The sequence below is a fragment of the Maniola hyperantus genome, chromosome 11, assembly GCF_902806685.2.
Source record: "Maniola hyperantus chromosome 11, iAphHyp1.2, whole genome shotgun sequence".
Classification (NCBI taxonomy): domain Eukaryota; kingdom Metazoa; phylum Arthropoda; class Insecta; order Lepidoptera; family Nymphalidae; genus Maniola; species Maniola hyperantus.
Genome location: NC_048546.1, coordinates 13,640,553 through 13,659,931, shown reverse-complemented (window position 1 = coordinate 13,659,931; position 19,379 = coordinate 13,640,553). Strand labels below are relative to the sequence as shown.

Here is a 19,379-nt window from a genome sequence, read left to right as displayed (position 1 = left end):
TCCCACTATTAAGACCACAGCGCTCACCACTGCGCCAGGGAGGTCGTCGAACGTCAATCCGTTGCGCCGTGATTGAAGGACAAACCAAACAAACAAACACACTTTCGCATTTATAATAAGGGTACCGATCATTCTCATCGTGACAGCTGCTTTCCCCTATTAAAATAAAACATCCATACTAATATTATAAATGCAAAAGTGCATACGTGTGACAGATTTTAATGAAATTAGGTACAGATATAGCTTCCACCCCAGGGAAGGTTTTTTTAAAATCATTTTCTTCTTCCTTAAAAGAAGTATGATATTTCAAAAATACCAAATTTCCTTAAAATAGGTTGAATGGACCATTGCCACAATAGAGCAAATATGGCTTTCCCATTGTTTACTTTGGACGCATTTTAAGGACTATGTAGGACTGCACGCGGTTGTTCCAGCTAATCTAATAAAGATAAGAACTTACTACCTTTATGTAACTTACGTTAAAGTAAATATCACTGTGCTCCATGGCCCTCGCTGCCACAGGTGTTCTAGGGTCTCATCGTTGCCAAACTCTTCGGCAGGTCTCGTGAGGACGTCCTGAAATACATAAAATTATAGTACTGCATGACAAAAATGATTTATGCAAAGTTATGTACTATAAACTGTATGTACTTGCCATTTTACACTGAATACTCCAAAGCACTATAGTTTAACTTTTATATAAGTTAGCCGGTAGGTACTTGTGTAAAGTATCGTAACTTAGTTGATTACGTAGGTACGTGGTAGGTACTTTTAATCACACATATTTATTTATCACACTGAAATAGCACAAAATTGATAACATAAAAACAACATAACTTATTTTCATAAAGTTATTTGATTTTTTCGATTTTTCTTTGTTCATGCGTTTTTTTTTACTCCATTTACTCTTTGGCACAGACCAATATGCTCTTTGGTCTGGGCACCTGTAGTGGACAGAGGTGACTGGTAGGTAAGTCATAAAACGGAGTGATTATAATATACTCTTTGGTAAGTCAGTGTCGTAGATAGAGTAAATAAAAGTAGACACACTGCGCTTGCTGATACGCGGTCTCCACTCCAGAACACGTCTGCCCCATCGGCCATCGGTTCTGCGGCAGACGTGGCCTGCCCACATGCCACTTCAGCTGGCTTCGTTGGGCTATGTCCGGTCACTCTGGTTCTTCTACGGATTTCCTCGTTACGAATTTGTCCCTCAGAGAGATACCCAACATAGCCCGCTCCATAGCCCGCTGAGCGACTTTGAACTGTGGACAAGGCCAACTGTCAGTGTCCACGTCTCAGCGCCATACGTCATCACTGGTAGGACACACTCATTAAAGACTTTCGTCTTTAGGCGTTTATAATATGGCTAACTATAGTTACCCATATTATAAATGCGAAGTTTGGTTTGTTTGTCCTTCAATCACATCGCAACGGATCGACGTGATATTCAAAAATCAAAGAGTTCCCTCGGGATTTTTAAAACCTACCTAAATCCACACGGGTGAAGTCGCGGGTATCAGCTAGTAATTTATTATTTATTAATCAGCTAGATTAGGTATTAAATAATATGTTTCGTACTTTATTAACATTAGTATTGGCTTCTCTGAAGAAATGTTTGAAAATGTTAAACCACCTAATTAACTAGTTATATTATAATTTTTATGGGACGATGGGAAAATTATCGGATTGATTTGAGCACGATTTGAGGATTGATTTGGCTCTATGGTTAGAACATAGCTTGGAATTTTTTCGCTACGCTCAAGAAATAAAATTTATCAATGTGGCTAATTCCTTTGTACACTATCTCTAAACTAAACTAAAATATCACGTCTAAATCTATTGCTATCCCTTTCATAGTGTTGCTTGCGGAAAAGGAAAGCACTAGATTTAAACCTGTTAATTTAGTTTAGTTTAGAGATTGTGTACTAGAGAATCGGCCCCACTGTTTATTAAGCACCTATAATTCCTCTGTTTTAAAACCACGAATAAATACCTACTCGTTACATAGCTTTAAATGTGGCTTTAAATATTTAAATAATAAAACTTGAAGTTACCAAATAGTACTAAAATATATTTATCAATTTTTTGCACAAAGTAGGTAGGTACATTCCAATTAATAATTAAAAAAAATATTCCCTCCAAATCTAATTTTTTATATTGTACGCAACTGTCAGCAATCGAGAAAGCAATACAAAGATCGTCTAGAACATGAGCAAGAAAGAATATATCCTCGGACCATCTCGGGTAAACTCGTTTTAACTCCGTGCAAATCTATGACTTGATTGGAGGAGAGAAAAAGAGGGTGGCGCATGCGCGTTGGGCCGACGCCATCTCTAAACTATTGTGCATTATTACTTGTTGAAAGATTTCGATGACTTTTTGTGAATTCGGTGTGTGATAATTCGTGATCAAAAGCGTTAACCATGGAATTACTGTGCCGCGTGTGAGGTCAACTGTTCGTATGCGTCGTTCGATGACTGCATCATAACATCTTTCCAATCGGTGCCGACGGCGGGGTCCCGTCTTGCGGAAGTTTCTTAGTTATAGCAACGCATATTTTTTGCGGCTATCTCCACGGCGGCGCTCGCTACTCACCAATTTCATGAGCGTTCATCGACGAATCCGCTAGTGGTAACTTTTGACCATCATATCTTACTCATACAGCGTCGTTCGGAGGGGAAAAGTTCCTAAAAGCGAGGAGAGTCGTCTCGGCGGCGTTCTTGCGCGCGTACGCCTATATACATAGACAAGATTATGTATGAATTATTGTTTTGGGTCAAAGACACCTCGGCGCTCCGACTCGCGGCAACAGCGTAAATACGATAAGTCTACCTTTATGTTTCAGCTTTCGTCGCGGCGAGAGTGAGTTTTAGTTGATATGAACTCTGCTTTAAAACCAGTGCTGCCCCAACCAGGGGTGCCGCAGCCCGGCGGGCAGGCGAGTCCCGCGAAGGGCAACGTCGCGAGTGCCAATCACGCAGTAGGGCTCCCGCAGGGCGCCAACTCGGTGCACCCGCCCGGTAACAGTCTGTCCGTGCAGAACCTGTCACAACACGCACTGCACGCGCCGCTCGCGCCCGCCGCGCCTCCGCCCTCCATGGCCCCCGTCTCCGCGAACATGGCACAGATGGCGCAGAACATGAGTCACCACGGCAACCTGTCGCTACTGCCCGCCGCGCCCGCCCAGCCCAGCCCCAAGGGCGTCGGGCCCAGCGCGCTCAGCCTCGTGCAGCCTTTGGCTCTCACTCGCGCACCCGACAAGAAAGATGAACCCGGGCCCGCCAACGGGACCGTCGACTGCCCCAAGCCGGCCGCGGCCGCGCCGCTCAAGCCGCAGCACCCGGAGCCCAAGCAGGACAAACCGGACATCCCCAAGACATCACCCAGTGTGCCTAAGCCGCCTGAAAAGCCCGCCAGCACACCACCCACTCCACAGAAACCTGAAGCCAGTGTACCTGTCAGTCAAACAGACGGCCCCGCACAGCCTAAAGTAGCTACAGCGAACGAACCACCCGAAAAATCCCCATCAAAACCTACTGAGCTTAAACCCGCCCCCGCTGCCGACGTTGCACCCTCCCAGAGTGACAGCAAGCCAGTCCCGGAGTCGGCTAACGACAATCAGAGTCAGGAAAAGCCATCCTCTCCACCGAAAGAAGCAGAGGCGAGTGCAAAACCGGAACCTTCAGTAGCAAAAGAAAAGGTTGATGAAGTTGTTGAAAAACCCAAAAACCCAGCAGTTGTAGAACCACAGGCCCAGAAAACTGACAAAACAGAACCAGAAAAGCCAAAAGATGGCGACCTACCTAAGAAAGAAGAACCAGAAAAACCAGTACCGGCTAAAGATGTACCGGTAGTAGAAAAGAAACCAGAGACTAAAGTTCTATCAAAAGCGGAAGTGAAAGTAACTCCAAAGTCCACATTGAAGTTGGCCACTGTGACTCCTCCGATGAGGAAAAGACGGCAAGTGTCCGAGAAGCTTGATGGAGCTACTCCATCTAAGAAATCTGCGGAGGATGCTGGGACTCCAGACATAAGAACTAAAAGGAATAGGACTAAGGTAACTAACAAATGGGTATTTTCCTACCTTTGAATTTGATAAATATTATTACTTTATTATAAACTAGGATAAAAATAATGACGTACACTGAAAAAAATATTAAAATCCAACAAAGATTTACAAAGTACGTAGTAAGTAAAGCATTTTAATTTTGGAGTGGGAGGGTCTTCTATTCCTTTCTCGCAAAACGAAAATTTGTATGAAACTGCACGAAGCTACTATGGCATTAGTAAGGTGTGATGTCCAAATGCTATATCGTTATCTCTGTCTAATTAAATAAAATAAATAAAATAGCCTTTATTCACTGATTCACTAGTTTTACATCTTATATTACTAACTAAACGTATTACTAATTTCTTATTTCCTATTATTTAATTATCCTATCCTACATAATTTATTCTAAAAAAAATTAGTAACACCAGCAGTTTACAGTTCAGGTTGTCCTCTTTGGACATAGGCCTCCTCTAGACTTCTCCATTTTTTCCTATCTAACGCTAGTCCGCGCCAACCCTTTGGCAGGTCATCCTCCCATCTGTCTAATTAGAAATATTTAAATGTTATTTGATCAATTTAATTAGTTTATTCTGTTTACATCATTATTTTTATCCTAGTTTATAATAAAGTAATAAAAAAATTGGGAGTCAAATACCCAATTTTAGATTCAATTAGTACTTTAAATTTATTACATGTAGGTACTTTTTAAATTGACACCTTCATGTCAAGAATGAATAGTCATCTTCTAGGCAAGCACACTCCAACTTAGGTTGCATCATCACATGCCAGCAGGTCTGGTCATGACCACAATTTAATTTTTTTTGTGTGATGTAACCACAAATTCACGGTTTTCAGATTTTACCCCTTATGTCTGCCATAAGACCTACCTACCTGCCGAAGTACCCTGTAGGTTTCTTGACAAACAGACATACAACAAAGTGATCCTATAAGGCTTCCGTTTTTCCTTTTGAATAGAATAGAATAGAATATGATTTATTCAAGTAAACTTTTTACAAGTGCTTATGAATAGTCAGGTAGTAAACTACCACTAATTTACTAGTAATTTACCACTGGTTCGGAATGCCGATCCTACCGAGAAGAACCAACAAGAAATTCGGCGGTGTCCGGTTTGAGGTACGGAACCCTAAAAAAATTAAAAGTGTTATTTCGTGTGCGAGTCCGACTCGCACTTGACCGGATTTTTTTATATATAAAACAAAATGTGTCACTCATAAAAGAGATAGTACAGTATGTTAGCGCCTTTACGGCATCTTTACGCAAATGCTTTTGCGTTTTACGATGTGAAATCGTGCTGAGATTTGTAGTCTCTTATTGTCTAGAGAATAAGATTCATTATATAAAAACACATGTTGAGTCATAAAAAGTCAACTCATTTATACTACTTAGGCAGTACACATTTATTTTTACTAGCTTATGCCCGCGACTTCATCCGGGTGAAAAATCAGGTATTATTCCTTGTCTACATTATAAAGGGAACCTCTGTGCAATTTCAGCTTTCTAGGTCCAAGAGTCAGTCAGTAAGTTAAGACTTTTCTTTTTATATAAACTACCTACTAGCTTATGCTCGCGACTTCGTCAGCGTGGACTACACAAATTTCAAACCCCTATTTCACACCCTTAATGGTTGAATTTTCAAAAATCCTTTCTTAGCGGATACGTCATAATACCTATCTGCATGCCAAATTTCAGCCCGATCCGTCCAGTAGCTTGAGCTGTGCGTTGATAGATCAGTCAGTTGATAGTCAGATTGTTTTGATTTATTTAGATAGGACATGTTACGCGCATGTCGGATGAACTGTTGGCAAAGGCCGCTGCACATTGGGTTCTATGAAGTACATTTTTCTCTGAGCCTTTTCTTTATTGTTCTAAATAAAAAGGATATGCAGATCACACGCGTCGCCTACAGAAGTCATCAATTTCAACCCCAAATGTCTGCATGTTGTATTACAGGTGCAGCTGTACCAGTCGCCCACACCTGAGCTCGCGATGGCCACGAAACTGTCCGCGTCGGCTGGTCGCGCCACCCCCACTAAGCCTAACGATGATAAGCTCATCGTCTTCTACAAGTAAGTTGTTCTCTAGAGAAGTACTAGTAAGTCAAGTAGCTAGCTAAGGTGCCCGTGACACGAAAGATTGACTTAACGAACCAATGCGCGGCCGAATAAATGCTGAAAAACTGTTGACAGTGACAGCTCAAACCACAGATATGGACATAAATACAAGCAGGTATGCTATTGCTAGATAAGGTCTGCCATACAAAGTCACAATTATTTTTTGCGCCGATTCTGAATGCCCGCATTCAAAATGCCTGAACAGATTTGGATGTATGGGGCATCGTTAGAATCCTTACATCATGCCGACTGGCTGTAGCTTTTTGAAAAAAAAATCAATATGGCGGCTGTTAGCTTGAATTTTTTTAATTTTTAGTTAAATTTTTGGCAGGGCAGTCGTGTTTAAAAAGTTTTTTTAACTACGATTGCTTGTTCCCAGAAACGAATACTTAGCAGTCCGCAACGCGGAGGGCGGGTTTTACGTGTGCCAAGCCGTACAGAATGTATACCGCTCTACGCGCAAGATCAAGATTCGCTGGCTCTCACAGGACAAGGCGGACTCCAAGGGGGAAACGTATAAGCCTGACTTCTATGACGTCACAGGTATCATATACACGCTGAAATTTTTAAAAAAATGTTTTTGTTTTGAAATATGTAATTGAAAAAAAGGCATCAATTCGAAAATGTGAGAAACAATAGTAATTCACTAGACAACGTGAATGATAGGTAGGTACATCCACTCGAACCGCGCTGTTAGAAGTTTAGAGCAAAATAAGCTCGTAGTGATACGGCATAAACTAGTCTGCACTCACGCGGGACTACTATTGGTTCGAGGTCTCATTCGAGTTTTGTTTTTTACGATTGTAAATTTGCCATTTTTGACTCTAATATTTTTTTATAATATTATATTTATAAATCGATTGTGATACCATGACAAAATCATTTCGCTTCGGGAAAACAACCATTACGATTTCAGCGTGTATATTGAGCGATCGAAAACGATAACGATTTTTAACTACACGGAATCGTGGCATGTAGTTCGTATTTTTTTTTTCATTTAATTTCGACTTAATGAAAAGTGAACATTTTACACCACACTTTTAGACCAAAGCACTAGATAAAACCCGAGACTGGTGTATGTAATTTTAATAATATTCTATGATCCTAATATCAGTGTTTGTCTATCTGTTAGCTTCTCACGGCCCATGCGCGATTTTGACGCAAATATACCTTGCATCCCGAGAGCAGACAGGTCTTTTGTTCCGGAAAATCAAAGAGTTCCCTCGGGAGTCATAAAACCTAAGTCCACGTGGATGAAGTAGCGACACACTCGCCGGTATCATCTCTTTGGTATAGAGATCTGATATTGGTCTTTTAGTTACCAATAATTGTTTGTTGTAGACATGGAGTGTGTTCTAACAACACTGTCGTTGCAACGCGCGAGCGGCGGCGCGCAGATACTGAAGGCAGGCGAGCGCGCGCGAGCTCAGTCCATACTGCAGCGAGCGTTGCGCGCCGAGCAGAGCGGAGCCAACTGTCTGCAGCTTACAGAGGAACACCCCGACGGATGTAAGTTATTGACTTCTCTAACAACACTGTCGTTGCGACGCGCGAGCGGTGGCGCGCAGATATTGAAGGCGGGCGAGCGCGCGCGAGCTTAGTCCATACTGCAGGTCTACTGCTTCAAAAACAGGTCGCCAATCGCAGGTATAGTTCTTGCATTTCACGAAGGCGAGTGACTCATGCTTGTGTTTAAGTCGTATCGGTATACGGAAGGTACAATAAATGTGTGCGTTTGACAGCGCTTGCTCGCGACTGATTGGTCCGATATGCACGCACACGTACGTAATGTCTGTATACGACGTAACCACAAGTAAAGTTCACTCGTCTTCGTGAATTGCAAGAACTGTACTTGTATAAGTAGAGCTCAGTGTTTATAGATTATACAGGCACAAATATACAAAAGGCCCAGACCAATGTGTGAACACATTGGTCTGGGCCTTTTGTATATTTGTGGCTTTTTATACAACAGTTAAGTTTTTACTTTGTAACTGGACTAACTATCCTTTTTACCAATGATAGAGAAAGTTATGCTCTGACTTTCTCTACATGATCAAATCAGAAATGAGGAGATCCGTAGGAGAACTAGAGTAACCGACATAGCTCAACGGATTGCGAAGCTGAAGTGGTAATGGGCAGGGCACATAGTTCGTAAAACTGATAGACGTTGGGGTCCCAAGGTGCTGGAATGGCGACCTCGCACCGGAAGACGCAGCGTTGAAAGGCCCCCCACTAGGTGGACCCCACTAGGTAGGAGGGACGACATCAAACAAGTCCCAGGGAGCCGCTGGATTCATGCGGCGCAAGACCGTGGCGTGTGGAAGTCCCTACAAGAGGCCTATGTCCAGCAGAGGACGTCTATCGGTTGATCATGATGATGAATTAATAGAGAAGGTACTGTTGTTGCTTGTTACCTTTTTTTATTTAATAAAAAATCTGTTACAGTGGACCTCTCGCTTTACAAAGACGAGTCGCAACTGGAGAAGAAGGCGACCCGCAAACGGAACAGCTCCAAATCCTCGCCCAAAGCAGAAGTCAACGACACTGCGGTATGTACTCATACACACACACACACACACACCGACGAATATACACACAATTACATGCATTTTTATTAATGAAGTTCTTTGCTGGTGTAAGAAAACAGTAAAATGTAGGAGTTGATTTTTGATTTGTACATTCGAGATTTTCGGTGTAATGATTACGAAAATGACCTCCATTTTCAGATGGCGGATTCACATTTTTTAAATTTACAGTTCCCCTTTTTATGTGCACATCGAAAACACGCACATTTTGAATATTGGTGGTAGGTGTGTAGACGCAAGGAATTTTGGGGTGCTGTTTATGAAAATGAGATCAATTCTCAATTTAAAGATGGTGGCGATCATCATGATCAACCCATCGCCGGTCCACTACTGAGCACGGGTCTCCTCTCAGAATGAGAAGGGGATAAAGATGGTGGCGGTATATTCAAAAAATCCATATTGGCACCGATTCCGTTGTCTTTCTCTAAACTAAATTTAGAGTATCTGCATCCTTTTCTTTTTAACAATGCTAAAAAGGGACAGAACATGAACTTTACATTTAAAGACTCTAAATTTTAGTGCACGTTACAAATTTAAACAGTAGGCTCGCGACTGTGCGCTAAAATCACGGGTTATTCCATCTAAAAATAAAATTTAAAACTGTCAAACTGCGTCTGTCCTTTTCATATTACATTAGTAAGAAGAGGATGCGAATACTCTAACATTAGGTTGTGCTCAGAATCAGTACCATTATGGGCGTCGAAGGGTGAACAAAAATGACGTCCATTTTCAAGTCCAAGATTGTCCGCAGAAAAGCGAACCGACGCCAAGCAAAAAGGTGCGCAGCGCGCCCTTGCGCGGCGCCAGGACGCCGGCCGCGGCCCCCCCTCCCCCCCGCGGCGCCGCGGGGCCGAGTAGCAAGGTAGGCATAGTGCGACGGATATATAGACATGTACGTATCTATCGCCCACCTTACCTCACTCTGTTTGACGCGATGTACCGACACGCGGACGTTTGGTTGTACGCTGGTTTCACACTGGCGTTTTCCCATACGCATTATTTTGGCATACGCACTTTGCTACTGACTAGCCCGTGACTGGTTCGTGTTCGCACGAACCAGTGAACCCCGTCCATAGTATCTATGTAGTCTGGGCCAGTGGCGTGCAGGTCATAGAGGCATAAATGCACTGCTTACCCCAGTTGTAATAGCTCAATGCAAATTTTACATTATGACCTGCCAGTAAACAGGTTCCCCTAACTAATGCCTACCCTGGCTTCAAACCCTGTGCACGCCACTGTCTGTGGCACTATGTGCTATGTGTGACACAAGCATACCAATTTGTCTTCAATTTTCAAAATACGAATGTATGAGCTTTTACAATATCTTTTTTAGGGTTCTGTATCTCAAAAGGAAAAACGGAACCCTTATAGGATCACTTATTTGTATGTCTGTCTGTCAAAAAACCTACAGGGTACTTCCCGTTGACCTAGAATCATGAAATTTGGCAGGTAGATGAGTTTTATAGCTGGCTTTAGGGGAAAAATCTGAAAACCGTGAATCGGTGGTCACATCACCCAAAAAAAAAATTGCGGTCAAGCTAATAATTAGTATTTTCAATATTCGAAGTAAGATAACTATATCAAGTGGGGTATCATAATATGAAAGGGCTTCACTTGTACCTTCTAAAACAGATTTTTATTTATTTTTAGGTATAATAGTTTTTGATTTATCATGCAAAATGTCGATAAAATACGATTGTAATACGGAACCCTCAGTGCGTGAGTCTGACTCGCACTTGGCCGGTTTTTTTATTTTGAAAGAGAATTCGTACTTTTAAACTGTTAAGACCCAATGTAGGACCCAAATCAATGATTATTCTGTATCGAAAAAAATATCAACGCAATTTAAAAAAAAAAGTGTCCCAAATGCCTTGAAATAACCAAACGGAAGCAGTGTGCGGAATGTTATGAGTCGTTAGTTAGTGGATGGATTTGAGTGAACTGAACGAATGGCTGTACTTTAAGCCTGAGACACACAGAAAGCGCGACGGAAATCACTCGGCAAGACGTAATAATGTACATTGTACAGTTGGCATCAGGAGTAAAGTACCCTTGAATATTTTCAGAGAGTCATTTATCGATCTACAAGCTGATCCTCCCTGACTAAATTAGTCCCCTAACAAAAAACCTGGTGCTACTTTTTGGCATCGGTCCGCGGAAGTTTTATTTGAGATATTTTTCTAAGTGGTCATGCCGTCGATTTTAGATTGAACGTACGTGGAAAAAAAAATCGCAATTTTACAGAGCTATTATGAAATTGTAACAGAGTATGAGAGAGAGTTGGGCGACTAATTTGCAAAGTCGTAAACCTAGCTCTTCCTGTTTATTTTAGAAACTGTTTCACAACATTTATTTCTTACAATATTTCTTGCAAATCTTAGAATGCATTTTTATTTTCTTTAAATTGACGACATGATTCTTGAAACCGAATTCCAATTTTTTTTTAATAGAGCATAAATTTTCGCCTCCTGACCGTTCCTAAAATAAAACACTATTAGATCGATGATTGCAACTTGTAGGAGCCGCGTTGAACGCACGACGTCGCGCATTCTGTGTGTATCAGCATTTATATTACAATACACTGTGCATGTATATTTATTATATGAAAGTTATGGTTACAGTGATTGCCAGTTATGATTGGGTCGAGGTACAATTTTATTTTCTTTTATCTCTCATCAATCCATCGCATTTCACAATCATTACTAAAAACCTATTGTTCAGAAAAAAATGTCTCGAAAATATAAAACAGTGTTTTTTTTTTAATGAAAATCAATGAAATAAGAAATCAATGAATATCAATAAGTGTATTAATTTTATATTTATAATAAATAAATAAATAAAATAAAATTTTGGTCTGAGTCTGTATTTTATACAGATGACTAGTTACTATACTCGGGTTTGGTTGGGATACTAATTGCGTTTTTATGATATAAAAATAAACAAATAATTTTTTTAATACTATATTCTTTATTGTCATGATTGTTTTTTTTTATTATTTTCGTATTTCACGGAAAATGAATACTAAGAAAGTCAAACTTTCCCATTTATTAACAAATTATAGGTATTAATTTATATCAATAATCTTAAAACCTCCCAGTCGACTTCTTATATTTTAACTTTTTACTAATTACTAATTTTTGGTACAGAATTAAATAATAATAATAAGGGTTAAGAAAAAATAAATCATCCACCTCCATCTATCGTCGCTTGCTTTTGTGTTGTTTTTACTATAATTTTTAAATCAAATATAATATGTATTTTTCTTAAGTTATAAGTACTTATTATGAGTTTCTATAGTGATTTGCGATCTCTACCTACTCTATATTTTTATTTTTTTCTATATTCTTAGGCATGCAAATGTTGCATGCTATTTAAATTTAAGTGATTATTCATAATTTTGATAAGATTTTTCATTGTGAAAGAAACAATAATTTGATATCTTCTATAATATAAAAATGAATCACCAAATGTGTTGCTCATCGCAAATCTCGAGAACGGCTGAACCGATTTCGCTAATTATTTTTTTATAATATTCCTTGAAGTACGAGGAGGGTTCTTACGGAGAGAAAAATTTAATTCAACCTCCCCCTCAATTTTCTAAACTCCACCCGAGCGAAGCCGGGGCGGTTCAGCTAGTTTTGAATAAAAATTATTTGACACGCAGAGGCAAGAGTAATTGTTCAAGTTTACGTGACATGAGCGTTAAGGCGAATCTGTCATTTAGCATGGACGGCCTAACATGATTTGATATAATTTTGACAGATTACTATTCTATATGATTAGTCACTTTTTAGGGTTCCGTACCTGAATGGTGCCAACGGAACCCTATTACTTAGCCTCCGCTGTCTGTCTGTCCGTCTGTCTGACAGCGGGCTGTATCTCATGAACCGCAATAGGTAGAGAATTGAAATTTTCACAGCATATACGGGGTGGAACCAGAACGCTAGAAAAAACTTAGCGTTATTGTTATACTACCTAAACACAATCCAATACCAATAACCATTTGCCTCGTTTTGTAGTTTTAGTGATTTAGTATTTTTCAAACTCGCAATGTATAGCGTGCAAAACTCAGGTCATTGCCCCGCCTACGACGCGCCATTGACTCCGAGTGGCCTACATACGGAACGTTCGTTGTCACCTGTCTTCGTTTTTGCCAGCGCCAGCGTTCTGGTTACACCCTGTATATTTCAATTGTTGCTATAACAACAAATACAATAGACACAACTAAAAGCAACACAATAAACAACAACAACAACAACAAACAATTTTAATTTATAGTAGCAATACTGTGGTTAATTCTTACACAATCTCTAAACTAAAATGATAGGTCTAAAATGTATTGCTATCCGTTTCATAATGCTCCCTAATGAAAAGGATAGCACTATACTCTATCGGCGGAAAGAAGTTAGTATAGCGCTCTTTGTTACATAATCCCATACAAATAGAGCCAAAAATATCAGTGGGAGTAAAATATTTTCAGTCACAAACCAATCACAAACATGCTTAAAACAAACATTCAAAATGCAGTTAGTTTCGTTTGTGAATGGTTGGTGACTCAAAATGGTTAACGCTCACTGAGTTTTGGCTCTATTATTTGTATGGGATTAAAGTCGACGCATTTTAAACTGAGTCGTCGAGTTATCTGTCTGTTTCGCTCGCACTTACAGGTCGTAGGTAAGTGCGATTCAAACGTTAAGTTTGCGCACGACGTTGCGCAGTACACACATTTTGCGTGTCCGGGGTAGCGGGGTAGCGGGGAGGGTAACAGCGCACGTCTCGCAACTTCACGCAGACGCATTTAAGTTTGAATCGTACTGTAATAGAGAGAGTGCTGTTATACTAACTTCTTTCCCTGACCTATACGGATTTAGACCTGTGAATTTTAGAGATTATGTAGTTATGTAGAATCAGTCTCAATGTATAATGTGTGGCAGCTAAAATAAATTTGTTTTTTAATAATTATACACAAATAACTTTTCGAAAGAGTACTGCAATGGTGACGCTTTCAGACGGCCACTGCGTTAACGGAGAAGGCCAAAGCTAAGACGCCGGCGAAGCGGACCCCCGTCAAGCCGGCCAAGGTCGAGACCCCCGTCGCAACGCCGCGGAAAGGAAGACGCGCCGCGAAAGGTAGTTAAAATTTAAAAAAAAAATTACCATCAAAGGATCGAGTTGGTACATCCCATATCCTATACTAAGGCCGTTATGGACGTGCGAACTGGGTCATAAATCATTTTTATCGAACCTCTCGCGCGCACTTACATGACTTATGGAACTGGATCATGATGCTCTGGTGTTGTGTGTGTAAAAAAAGTATTTGTCGATAGTCGAGAGCCGCCGCCTGCTCGTTTGCTCGCTATTTATGTCATCATCGTCAACCAATAGACTCCCACTGCTGGACAGCTTGAATGGACTTCCACAGGGTTTTGCGCCGCTTGAATCTAGCGTCTCCCTGCGACTCGTTTGATGTCGTCCCACCCAGTGGGGGGTCTTCCAACTATTTATGTATAAAAATGGCGCTATTTATGTATTATTTAATTCTTTCAGAAAACAAATCAACTCCAGTAGTGCCAACCCCTTCGACATCGACAGGCAAAACCAGCCGCACGCGTCGCCCAGTCAAGAAATAACACACGCACAAACCCCCAGTGCTCGCGTCACGCGGTCACACGTGTGACGTAAGCGCATCACACAGACATACGTGTGTCGTGTGGACGTCATGCAGTCAAACGCGTAACGTGCGCACGTCACATATTCAAGTGCGGGACTTGTGTGCGTCATACAGTCACACGCGTGACGTAACCGCATCACACATTCACATGCGTGGCATATGTGTCTCACGAGGATACACGCGTGACGTAAGCGCGTTACAAGATTACACGTCTGACGTAAACGCGTTACACACACAGACGCGTGACGTAAACGCGTCACACGGACACAAGCGTGACGAGTATGCGTCACACGGTCAGACGCATGACGTAACGGTGTATAATGTACGAGTCACACAGAGAGCGTAACACATGCGCTACAGCGTTATAGACGAGCGTGACTATATGTCAAATATCATACTCAGAGTAATGAATACCTTAATTAGCCTTAATACCTCACGAATAAACCGAAGCAATAAACATTTAAGGCCTAGACCGACGAGCGAGACATGTTATAGCATTCAATGACCCTGAAATATCGTGGGTTTCTAGAAAAAAAAGAGCCACGTCAAAAAGAGCCAAAGTCTTAAAAGGACCAGAACCCAGAGCCGTAAAGCCAGTTCAAAAATTTAACAAAATATAATTATTGAAGATATTTTTTGGCGCCAAACATTTGCCACTTTGATATTTTTCGCCAGTTCTAGTGTGTTAACGTTCTTATTCACTGCAAAATTTCATCCACGCGCGAAACGCACATACGGTAAACTAATAGCCGTATTCACAATCATTACTATGAAATCGCACAGTGTGCTCGAACGCATAGTGTGGGTTCCACCAATCAGATTATCGAAAATTGACGTGACAAAATAATCTGATTGGTGGAACTACACTGTGCGTTCAAGCGCACTGTGAGACCTCATAGTAATGATTGTGAATACGGGGGTTAATGTGTTCTCTTCTCACCTTTACTACCTCATAAAAGTGAAAACATGTCAATGAAAGTTGATAACTTTGGCATGAAATAAAAAAAAATTGTTACACATTTTTTTGTTGTTATAAAGAACGCGAAACTCGTGCGGAATTCCATTTTTGAAAAACAGTCTAATAAAAATTACGATTTTCAATGTGTGACACTACTATATAGTCCGCACAAAATGAGTTTTTTCATGCGCCATTTTAACTCTACTGTCATGTCAAAGTACGGTTCACCTTTTAAATAAACAATTCTATGTTTCAAACATATGTTTTCACTCGTGTATAAAAAGTGAAAACGCTCTCTGTTTGACGTATGCACTACACACCGTTAATGTAATATTTTAGTATTTATTATTTACATATTTGGGTCATTTGTACGCATAATACTTTTGTCATAAGACAGCAATTTTTTGTTAGTAATTTTTTATTGCAACGATATACAAAAAATAGCTCTTGCTATCATATTATACCTACTTATTTATGTTTTTTGAAAGATATTAAGGTTATATTATGAAGGCATAATAAGTTTATTTTTTACAAATGTGACTACATTGTTGAAATCCATTTATCACAGCACACATTATGTTATATAACATATAATATACAGTAACATGTATGACATCAGTACGATGTTTTGTTTTGTTGAAGGTCCCGTACATATTATTTTCTATCTTCTTCAACAAATATCAATAGTAGTTACAACAATCTAAGAATTTGTAAGTATCTTTACTTTATTTTGTCGATTTCTAGCTAATAATAGTTCTATAGCAAACTAGAAATAATATTAATATGTGCGGGACTTTAATTATTTTCAATGTACTTAGCTGAATTAATAAAACATCGAAGCTAAAATAATTAATTTGAAAACAAAAACAGCAATCTAATAACTAAACAAGAATTTGAATTTGGTTATACTTATTTTTTCTTACGGTATATATAAGTAAAATAACAGTCTATGTAAATATTTAAAAATTAACAAAAAAATATCATATTATTACTAATAATATGTACTGATTATGAGGGAGTAACTCTATTTTCTCAGTACGCATGAAAATCTGTTAAAACTTAAACCAAGCAAAATGCGTTCAGGTACGACTAAATAGTGTCACTCTCTAATTCAGTGTTAGAATGTTATATAATTTGAACGGGGCATTTTGCCCCAATAAATGTTAAGCAATAGAATAATTAAGTTTGATTTTTGTATAAGATTAATTCTAAAGAATTCTTAACTTTTCTAGAGTACCTATTGGATTTATTGCGAAAGGAAATTATTGTATATTAGTACAAAGTATCAATAGGCCGGAAGCTGGCGAACTAATTTTTTTAAAGCTATTTCAACATAATCATAAAATATGTGGTGAAAATATTTTTAAACGAAAAGTTCACTAGCTCTCGGTTCACAAATCGGTGAGTGTTAAAGCTTCATAAAAATGTTTATTTTGATATGATTTGTGTTTTTTGTGTTGTTTACAATAAATTAGGATAAATTTCGCATTATTCGGAATAACAAAAGGTTTTTCGATCACCAATCTGGACCAATCATTCTAGTGATGAATTTGCAAGGAATTGTACACATTTGTATACCAAATGCGTTTACTGCCTATTGTAAAAATAATTCATGGGAGTTATAGATTATATTTAACGTAATAGGAGAATAATTTTGTTCAAACAGAGATAAAGGTGCGTCTAGGCGCGCATTACCGTTTTTTTTACGATCCACTGGTGCCTGTAAAAGAAAGTCGTGTGGTGTATAGAAAGTTTAAAAACCACTGGTTGTCTAAATTAAAAAACAAAACGCAGCAATGATTCATTACGGATGTTCTAAATTTAAAATTATTTTTAATACTTGATTTAGTAACATGGATTGTTATATAACATGTGACATAAAATAAATTATGTGCATATTATGTGTTAATACATGTTACATATTACATAGTTATGAATGGTTGTCTAAATTAAAAAAAACGCAGCAATTGGGCCGATTCTCTTGTAAACAATCTCTAAACTAAACTAAAATTACACGTCTAAATCTATTGCTATCCCTGTCATAATGTTGCTTGCGGAAAAGGATAGCACTAGATTTAGACCTGTTAATTTAGTTTAGTTTAGAGATTGTGTACAAGAGAATCAGCCCCAATGATTCATTTCGGATGTTCTAAATTTAAAATTATTTTTTAATACCTACTTGATGTAACATGGATTGTTATATAACATGTGACATATAATTATGTGCATATGTGTTATAAAACATGTTAGGTACATAGTTTTGAGTTAATTTAAACGGGATCGTAACGGTCATGCAGGTCTAGTTTAATCCGATTCGATTGACAGAGAATCATTTTGAAAATCGAATCTGTTTTCAGCACGATTCTACGCACATACGACGTATCTTTTACTTTTGTTACATCACTAGTGTTCGGTAAAAGTTGTTTATACACCAACTTGAACTTTTTGTCGGGTCATTCGCGGATGGCCCTATGTTGTTGTATCGAAGCTCAGTTGAGTGTGTGTGTGCGAACCTTAGGACAACTAAGTACCTAATTATAGGTGGTCTTTCTAAAAATAGGTTAATTTCTAAAAAAGGAAATAAGTTTTAGAGGTATAAATTATTGCGTGTGCATTTTCTGTTTGTCGGAGCGAACGTTGACTGGTCCTCTGGTACAATAGCGTACATATTTTAGCGTTTTATACAAGTGATATCAGTCGAGAGTACTATTGTAACAGAAAGTCCACAAATTTATATGCAATTCAGAAATAAATATAAATAATTTAAGGAAAAAGCGGTTTTTATTTAGCCCTTCACTTCTATTCTATAGGACTGATGGAACTCGGCATGACTTGTGCGAGGCTAAGTGCTCCGTTTGCTCCCGCACCGCAATTCAGAAGATTCATGCCGAGATCGTTAGAGCGTAGCATGCAAAGGCGGCCTTATCGCTAAAGCGATCTCTTCCAGGCAACCTTTGACGAAAGCACGGGTTGGTGCGACCCGTGCGGCGGATTTATGTGAGAGATATTCTACTCTACTATACTATAGCTCTGTCTTAAGTCTAAGCAGAGTGATCTCTATAGATCTCACCCTTCAGGTGGTTGGTGAATCAAGTAGGCTGCTGGTCGATTCCGTGAAACCTGCATCAATTATTATTACAATCGCAAGTTTTTGGCTGAATTTATGGTAGGTATTCTCGTTGCACTGCGCGATTGCGGTAGAATGACAGCTACAATGTCACGATCGCAATCACCTCTGATTGGTTGATGCTCGCTTACTATTGGCTACAATGCATTGTTGCAACAAGAATCGCACAAATTTAGCCAATCGGAACACTTGAGATTGTAATAATGATTGATGTAGGTTTTACAGAATCGACTCGCCGGTCGACAGTGGCTCATTCTGTTGTACACAACTAACAGGTCTGAAATCTCTATGGTCTGAATATATTACTTTTTCTTTCATATTGCTCCCCTGCAAAGGATAGCAATTCAGAGCTGTCAATTTAGTCATAGCACAGAATATAATAATAATCCGCGACAGGTCAACATGGGAATCGGGGTATGAGGCGGGGGGACATGGACGCCTCGCACACCTGCACCGGGCGTTCCCCGTTACTAGCGCGCGCGTTGTCGCGTTAAGATTATTTCACACAGGATATAAATCATAATACTATAGTCCGGTCAAAATAGATGGGGACTTCACAATAATTCATTTATGTACCTTGAATATCTATTTTGTCTGGACTATAATTTATATCCAGTAGTGTGAAGTAGGTTGGTATATAATATCTTTATTATATTCATGTGTACAACAGAATTAGTCACATTATGTAGGTATGTACTTAAAGATTGCATCCTTAAATTATTTAGGGTCAGTCCATATTTATTTCCCGTCCCGTCTAATATGCAATTCAGAATTTCGAATTTCCATAATATAACTTTGATTGCATCATGAATAGTCATAGGGGATAGAGAAAGTTTTTAGAGCTAAAATGAA

The 19,379-nt window shown here is 39.3% G+C and overlaps 1 protein-coding gene and 1 long non-coding RNA gene across 4 annotated transcripts in view; one reads left to right on the top strand and one right to left on the bottom strand.

Moving 5' to 3' along the window:
• The window catches only part of LOC138403001 (uncharacterized), a 164,090-nt gene that overhangs the window by 122,032 nt on the left and 22,679 nt on the right, over positions 1 to 19,379 (bottom strand). The gene's annotated exons all lie outside the window — the stretch shown is intronic.
• On the top strand, positions 2,292 to 18,174 carry LOC117986615 (nucleolar protein dao-5-like). Of its 3 annotated transcripts, XM_069501720.1 has the most exons (9): positions 2,292 to 2,634; positions 2,849 to 4,060; positions 6,026 to 6,141; positions 6,566 to 6,729; positions 7,528 to 7,695; positions 8,632 to 8,735; positions 9,523 to 9,663; positions 13,781 to 13,901; positions 14,319 to 18,174. In XM_069501720.1, exons 2-9 carry the CDS (start codon positions 2,882 to 2,884, stop codon positions 14,399 to 14,401), a joined length of 2,076 nt encoding a protein of 691 aa, XP_069357821.1. In that variant the 5' UTR covers positions 2,292 to 2,634; positions 2,849 to 2,881; the 3' UTR covers positions 14,402 to 18,174. The 3 variants fall into 3 exon arrangements, with proteins under 3 accessions (XP_069357821.1, XP_069357822.1, XP_034829373.1); XM_069501721.1 differs by having other exon boundaries at positions 2,292 to 4,060; positions 9,523 to 9,633; XM_034973482.2 differs by having other exon boundaries at positions 2,292 to 4,060.